General features: G+C 33.6%; 1 protein-coding gene across 1 annotated transcript in view; it reads left to right on the top strand.

Moving 5' to 3' along the window:
• CA7 (carbonic anhydrase 7) overlaps window positions 1-5,816 on the top strand; it is a 50,206-nt gene extending 44,390 nt beyond the window's left edge. Inside the window, exons 6-7 of the mRNA XM_053695005.1 lie at window positions 1,679-1,834; window positions 5,385-5,816. Of these exons, the coding sequence (XP_053550980.1) occupies window positions 1,679-1,834; window positions 5,385-5,513 (285 nt within the window). The 3' untranslated portion in view covers window positions 5,514-5,816. The remainder of the gene's footprint in view (window positions 1-1,678; window positions 1,835-5,384) is intronic.
• Window positions 5,817-7,835: the final 2,019 nt, after the last annotated feature.

The following is a 7,835-nucleotide window of genomic DNA, read 5'->3' on the forward strand; positions in this document are numbered from 1 at the left end:
TATATGAAAGTCCCCAGGATATTGTATATCTGAAAGATGGCAGCAAAACAAAGAAAGGTATATGAAGACTCCCAAGTTGTCTTCACAGAAAGTAGATATGTTCTAAAGAGTATGTGTCAGCGCCTTCCTTCTGTGGTATATATAAATATGTGAAAGAGTGTGGGGGGTCACAGATCCCCTATCCCAATGCACTTACTTCTAGAGACCTCAATCAGTATGAGGTAAGTAGTCACCAATAGTAGTAGTCACCCGTATTAGCTGAAGAATCTAGATCCGCAAAATAATCAGTCAGGAACACCGGTAGAATAGATCAGCTTTGTATCAGTTTCAGCACAGTTTTAGCACAGCTGATCTATTCTACCTATCTATTATTTCGCAGACCTGGATTCTTCAGCTACTACGGGTGACTACTACTATTGGTGACTACTTACCTCATACTGATTGAGGTCTCTAGAAGTAAGTGCTTTGGGATAGGGGATCTGTGACCCCACACTCTTTCACATATTTATATATACCACGGAGGGAAGGCGCTGACACATTGAACATATATATATATATATATATATATATATATATATATAGATATATAGATATATAGATACACATATTTAGACATGTATATATATCTATTTCTATGTCAACGCTCTTTACGTTTCATTCTTTCAACACCTGAGACCTCATATCTTTGAGCCTTAACTTTTTAAAGCAGTTTTTAAATTTTTTTATCAGACAGTGTTATTATGAGTGTAAGTGCACTGTTAAAAGATTTTGATGTTTTTGTGCAACTTTTTTGAATTGCGTAACAGATAACTACAGCTCTGAAGACGCGCTTAGCCAACGCATTAAATTTAATTGTGCTCAAGCGAACGTATTTACTTTCAACTCATAATATGCACGCTATTTCCGTTGCGTGCAAAACCCCACAATATATTCCTTATCGCTCACATGCAATCTAGCACTATATGGCAAGAATGTTTCTAAATTATTATTTTTTAATCTGGAATACTGAGAAAGAGTATGGAGGAGATGACACTTAAGTCAAAATGAAACTTTTATGATTCAGATATAACTTTTTTAAGAGACTTTCCACTTTGCTTCTATTTCCAAATTGTGCAGTCTTTCATTATGCACATTTTCTGAGGCACAAGCTACTACTGAGCATGTGCAAAAGTTCACAGTGTATATATATATATATATATATATACTATTCTATGATTGGCTGGTGGCTGTCAGATGATACAGGGGTCTGGCAAATTAACTTTTAAATTAGCGGTAGATATTTTTTCTGGCAAATTTAAAAATTGACTTCAGTGTATGTGCTATTGCATTGTCTTTTATTATGCATTTGTTGATTATGCAATTCTATTGCTTAATAGTCCATTAACCTCCAATAGCTTCTGACATACAAATGGCAGATCAACAAACTGAATAAATGTTTTTGAGAAATTGGCTATCTAGAAACTCAATTTCTTATAAATTAACTGAGTGCTTTATGCATTGGTGAAAAACCATTTATTAATTCAATATTTATATGACATATTCAGGTATCCAGGTGTGTATGGCATTATTATCCCTTCTCTGGTTCAATGTAATAGAAAGTGTTTACCTATACAGTTCTTGTTTGCCTCAGAGTGATTAATGCAAACATTAACCCTGCCTTGGAATTATTTTTTTATAGGGAACAAAAGCACAATTTGATGACTTTGATCCAAAATGCCTGCTACCCTCAAGTCTTGAATACTGGACATACCCTGGCTCTCTGACTACTCCACCTCTCAATGAAAGCGTTATATGGATTGTCCTTAAAGAGTCTATTAAAGTTTCTGAGAAACAGGTAAGCGGATATAATGAATCACCATTAAGCAAATTGTATCAAAAGCATGATTAGATACTCATAACTGATGTATTCATAACTGACTTATGGTTACATTACCCCTTCACAATTGTCTTTTTTTCAGTAGAGAACCCACACAATGAACCATTGCTTTTGTAAGCAGACCCAGCAGATTTAAAGGGACAGGAAACACCAACATGTTCTTCCATGGTTTGGATAGAACATACAATTTTAAACAGCTTTCCAATTTACTTCTATTATAAAATGTGCTTCATTATCTTGTTATCCTTAGCTGAAGGAACAGCATTGCACTACTGGCAGCTAGAGTAACACATCTAGTTAGCCAATCACAAGAGACAAATGTGTGCAGGCACCAATCAGCAACTAGCTCCCACTAGTGTAGGATATGTGCGTATTATTTTTAAACAAGGGATACCAGGAGAACAAAGCACATTTAAAAAAATAAGTGAATTTAAAAGTGTCTTAAAATGGCATGCTCTATCTGAATCAGGCAAGTTTAATTTCATTTCCTATCCCTATAAAGCATACCATAAGTTTATGTATAGATCATGATATATCAGAAGAAAAATTGCCTTTTTTTAGCCAGCTGGTCACTATTCAACAATCCTAAACACAAATATTTTATAAGCATTTTAAACTGTAATTTTTGCTAGCACAATTTGCATGGTTTTGCAATTTCAGAGAATGGCATGAATTTACTTCTTGAAAAGTATGTGTATCTTGTCTCTTTTGCTGTGACAAATCAGAGACAAGATGTAAATAAACTCCTGCACAGATCTAAGCACTTGCTGTGTCACATGTTGTTGGCTGGGTAAACTACAAAATGATACATTCTAGCCTCTATGGAGCAGTGAAACAGTTTAAATAGATAAAATACACTGAAAAAACTATAAAATAAATAAGAAATTAATGTTGCATTGTTTTTCTTTTTTTACTATGCTTAATTTAACCTTTTATGGAAGATTTTGTGTGTGTGTGTGTGTGTGTAGAATATATGCAGAAAACAACTTTATGTATATACACAAAAGATTTTTGCAAAGCTAAACAGAAACTGTTTGGTATACTTCAATTCATATTTTGTATAAAGTTTTTCTTAGTTAAAGGGACAGTCAACACTAAAATTGCTATTGTTTAAAAAGATAGATAATGCCTTTACTACCCATTCCCCAGCTTTGCCTGTTTCTAAGCCACTATAAACAGCCTCTTATCACATGCTTTTTATTAGCTTTTCACAACAAGAGGCTGCTAGTTCATGTGGGCCATATAATAACATTGTGCTCACGCCCGTGGGTTCTGCACAACATAGCTAAAATGCAAGTCAATAGATAATAAATAAAAAGTCATGTGATCAGAGGGCTGTCAAAAGAGGCTTAGATACAAGTTATTCACAGAGGTAAAAAGTATATTAATATAACTGTGTTGGTTATGCAAAACTTGGGAATGGGAAACAAAGGGATTATCTTTTTAAACAATAAAACATTTTGAGTTGACTGTCCCTTTAAATAGCTAGCAGATGCACTTGTTCATGATTTGCTTGTATTGATCTAGATAAGAGCAAAAAAAAATCTTATTTAAATATTTTCTAAGACAAGAGATTTCTGTCCATTATAAACTCCATGAAATTGACATTTTGTTTGTCGTTAATCCTGCGCATTCCGTTTTATCATTATGGGAGATTAATGACATTGATAACAATTTCATGTTGTTTTTAGAAAGTAAAGATTTCAAGCTCTTGAAATTGACAATGTTGACTGAAGTTCAGAAATAATTGCTACCTACCGAAAACATTCAGAAGATTATGATCAAACCCCATGTCTTTTGCCACCCTGATATAAGCGCATGGTTACATCTAATCTAGAAATAATCTGTAGCCTTTTGATACTAGGTTATATAGTTTTTGGTTGCTGTGTGACATAATTGTTCATCAGGACTCAAAAATTCAAGTCCTAAGTTACTAGCCAGGACAAAATGTTACTTGCCACTACTAATCCCACCAACACCACACCCACTAATCAACCCCTCTTTGCATATATTTAGCTATCGTGAAACATTTTGTAATAATGTTTTTATTTTATACCATAACAAATTAAATAATGCAACATACAGTTACATACATTAAAGGGACATAATACTCATATGCTAAATCACTTGAAACTGATGCAGTATAACTGTAAAAAGCTGACAGGAAAATATCACCTGAGCATCTCTATGTAAAAAAGGAAGATATTTTACCTCACAATCTCCTCAGCTCAGCAGAGTAAATTCTGTGTAAAAAGTTATACTCAGCTGTTCCCAGCTGCAGGTAAAAAAAAATAAAAAATGAAGAAATGAACAGCAGCCAATCAGCATCAGCATCTCATGAGATTTCATAGTAAGCTTCCTTTACCTGATTGGTGAAATAATATGAGAGTGCACGAGGCTCATCCTTTCAGCTGTCCAAGGACAGACATACTAATATGCTGCTTAGAAATCCTTTACAATGCGATGTGGCTACTGAGGAACTTTTGAGGTAAAATATCTTTCTTTTTTACATAGAGATGTTCAGATGATATTTTCTAATCAGCTTTTTACAGCTATGTTGCATCACTTTCAAGTGTTTAAACATTTGGGTATTATGGCCCTTTAAGAAAAATAAGTTCATAGCAGCTAGAGGATCTGGGGAAACAACAGCTGGCTAGAAAAAGGAAGTTGTTGACCTGAGAGAATACAGAGAGTGCCGACAGAAGGTCATATCAGACCTGGGGATTTTTTCAAAATAATTATCATCTCTCCCTTCTCGCTCTTAAATATCTTTCTTGATTACTTCCACTATTCAATCTCTCTTTTTTAGCCTCTCCCTTCTCTCTGAGGCCATATCTTCTCTTTACACTCTTTGTTTCCCCACTCTCATATCTATTTACTATTGTTTTTGATAATTCTCTCGTAACTCTACCCGCTTCTCTACTTTCACTTTTCATTTCCACTCTCTCTCTCTCTCTCTCTCTCTCTCTCTCTCTCTCTCTCTCTCTGCCCCGTTTACCCTCTTAGAAGTAACAGTCTAAGCACTAATAGGGTCCCTACAGCCCTAGAGGAATGACATATCCTTGCACTTTATATAATATCCCTTTAGATAATAGTTTTAGCTCATAGCTCAAAATGTGTGTTTGTCCGTGCTGCAATAGGAATGTACATTCTGCAAATACAATGTTCCAACTTTCCTACTTACAACATGTAACCAGACTTCAGACTCAACATTCAATAACTAACTTTCACTCTCTGCCGTTAAATTCCCACTCGCCAATGGCTAGTGGGCTAGTGGAAATTGTGAGCCCTGTGTTCATCTTACCAAACATTTGGTTAAATATAAAACATTCTTATGATTTCAAAGTTTTGTGAGGTATATCTATATGAACAGAATTATTATCTTATCTAAAAATGCCATAGATTGTATTCACGATGTAGGCTGTTTAGCAGTAGACTTTAAATGCAAGCCCCATGCCTAGACATGAAGTCTGAAATCATTTTTAAAACATCTGACTTATTTTCGCAGATGGAGAAATTCAGGAAAACACTACTATTCACTGGAGAAGAAGAAGATGAGAGAATTCACATGGTAAACAATTTCCGTCCTCCACAGCCACTCAATGGTAGAAAGGTTCAAGCATCATTTAAGTGCTAATGACTTAAGCACACTGCAAGTCTTCCCAAAACCAGCAGAAACCAAACAGACTGTCTATGTATGACTTCCTGGAACAGCCATAACTGCCTTATTTTATTTTGCAAATATCTGAAGATGTGTGATAATTAGATACAATCAAATGTAACTATATATTTATGGATTTACCCAATGAAATGATGCAAAATGTATCTTGATTTTGATTTTTCATTAGGCATTTTAATTTAATGTTGGAAAATGTGTCTTAGTTTTGATTTTTCGTTAAATGTTCTTAATTTAATTAAACCTCAGCCTTATTTTAATTAACTAATTTGGATAATTTTTTCTTTTGTGTGAAACAAATGGAAGCAGCAGAGCTTTTTTTGATGACTACATTGCAAAAAGATGGCCAAGGAAAGACTTTGCAATTGAAATTTCTAAATGTGATTATTGGAAAAGAGGCATTCCATTTAAATATGGTGCACACAAGTCATGCTCGTTAACAATACTAATAAATGAGGTGAAGATGGTGTTAGCTGTAGAAGATGGTAAATGAAGAGAAACTGCAGAATGATAAAAAAAAGAAGGCAATAATTAGAGATTTGAAGGGGAGAAAAAAAATCAGAGGGTTAAAATTTTAAATTTGTTAAAGGGATAGAAAGGTAAAAAAATTAATGGTGCATTTTAATTTTAAATAGAAGTATTTTTGCAATATACTTTTTTTAAAAAAATCTTTTTATTGGTTTTCGATGTTTAAACATACATCGTATTCAAATCTGAAAAATAATATCTGGGAAGTAAGTACAGACAGCTCTTAAGCCATCCTTTGACAATCAGGCATAACCTGTTACATTGAAAAAGCAACATTTCCTACTGTGTTATATAAATGCATATTATAGGTTACATTACATTAACACTTCCCCAACTTCCTTCTTAATCTCTACCTATGCGATAATAACAAATAGTGGTCGGTATAAATATGCATATAACACGCACTAACTAACATGTATATGCCGTAGCTTACTATATTACAATATAGTTCCTTAGTCTCATCCGTTATCTTTGTCCAGGGGAGGGGAATGGGAAAAAAAAGGGTGGAATAATATAGCCCCTTGATTCTATGCATCTAGCCAAAAATCTGGGAAATGCCCTGCATTAATATTTTGAATTACAAAGTCTGTATTGTTAAATGGTCTTACTAATTCAGTTAGTGCCTTTTCAGACAGCGAGCTAATTACTGATATCCATTTCTTAAAGAAAAGTTTTAGTTGCTTATTAGTCGGTTGTTGCATCATATATTGTTCTATCGTACATTGAGCTAGAAGGATTTTTTTTTTATTTGCAAATTTTGGAATGTTGGGGGATTTCCAATTCTTTAGAATGAAATTCCTTATTATTAGTATAATCGTATTGATTAGCTCGTTATTCCTGCATTGTTCTGAATATTTTGTTAAAAAGAATACTTGGCGTTCCTCAATCCCTGTCTCAAATAGCAGTATTTCTTTAAGCCAGTAGTTGATCTGTGACCAGAGTTTTGATACTTTGGGACAGGACCAAAAATAATGAACAAAATCTGCTATCTCTGTTTTACATTTATGGCATGTTTGCTTTGCTTTATTCCATTTATTTAGAGAATTTACTGTGATATAACTCCTGTTTATTGATTTTAGGTGAGATTCGTGCCAAGTGGTAGGAACCAAAGTCTTATTTATTTAAGTTTTAGGCACTCTTGTACCCTTATAGCCTCTATATTTGGAGCACCTTTTTGCCACTTTATTCTAATTTCTTCTTGTTGTTTAGAGTCCAAGTATGTGTTAATTAACTTATACAAACCAGAGATGGTATGGACCCCGGTTTTATATAGGTTAATCCTACTACCTAGTTCCCTAGTAGACCAATCTGGGTTATATTGTGTTATGGAAAAAAAGAGATTTAAGTGTTGCGCTGGTACGCATCCCTTGCACATATAAAGCTCTGCCCCAAAACCAGAAAAAATGGAAATACTGAAAATATAGAAATAATATATGTGCGCTTACAACTACAGGGTGAGTGGTAAATAATTGTTATATATTCAGAGAAAGTAATGGCAATACAACCAAATTAAGATATATAGAATTTTCTAATACAATACGGTAATATATAAAGTACATTTACCTCAAATAGGACAACAAATATACGCAATGCTAAAATAATAAATGACCGGTCATATTACAAATCTAATAAAAATCCTTATGTTATTTAAAATCTTAGTATCAACTCAGCATATAAAATATATAATAAAATAAAGAAAAATAACTGTGTTAAACCTTACTATTGTTGTCTAGTATAATGAAACAGTTAATCTAA

The sequence above is a fragment of the Bombina bombina genome, chromosome 1 (assembly GCF_027579735.1).
Source record: "Bombina bombina isolate aBomBom1 chromosome 1, aBomBom1.pri, whole genome shotgun sequence".
Lineage (NCBI taxonomy): Eukaryota > Metazoa > Chordata > Amphibia > Anura > Bombinatoridae > Bombina > Bombina bombina.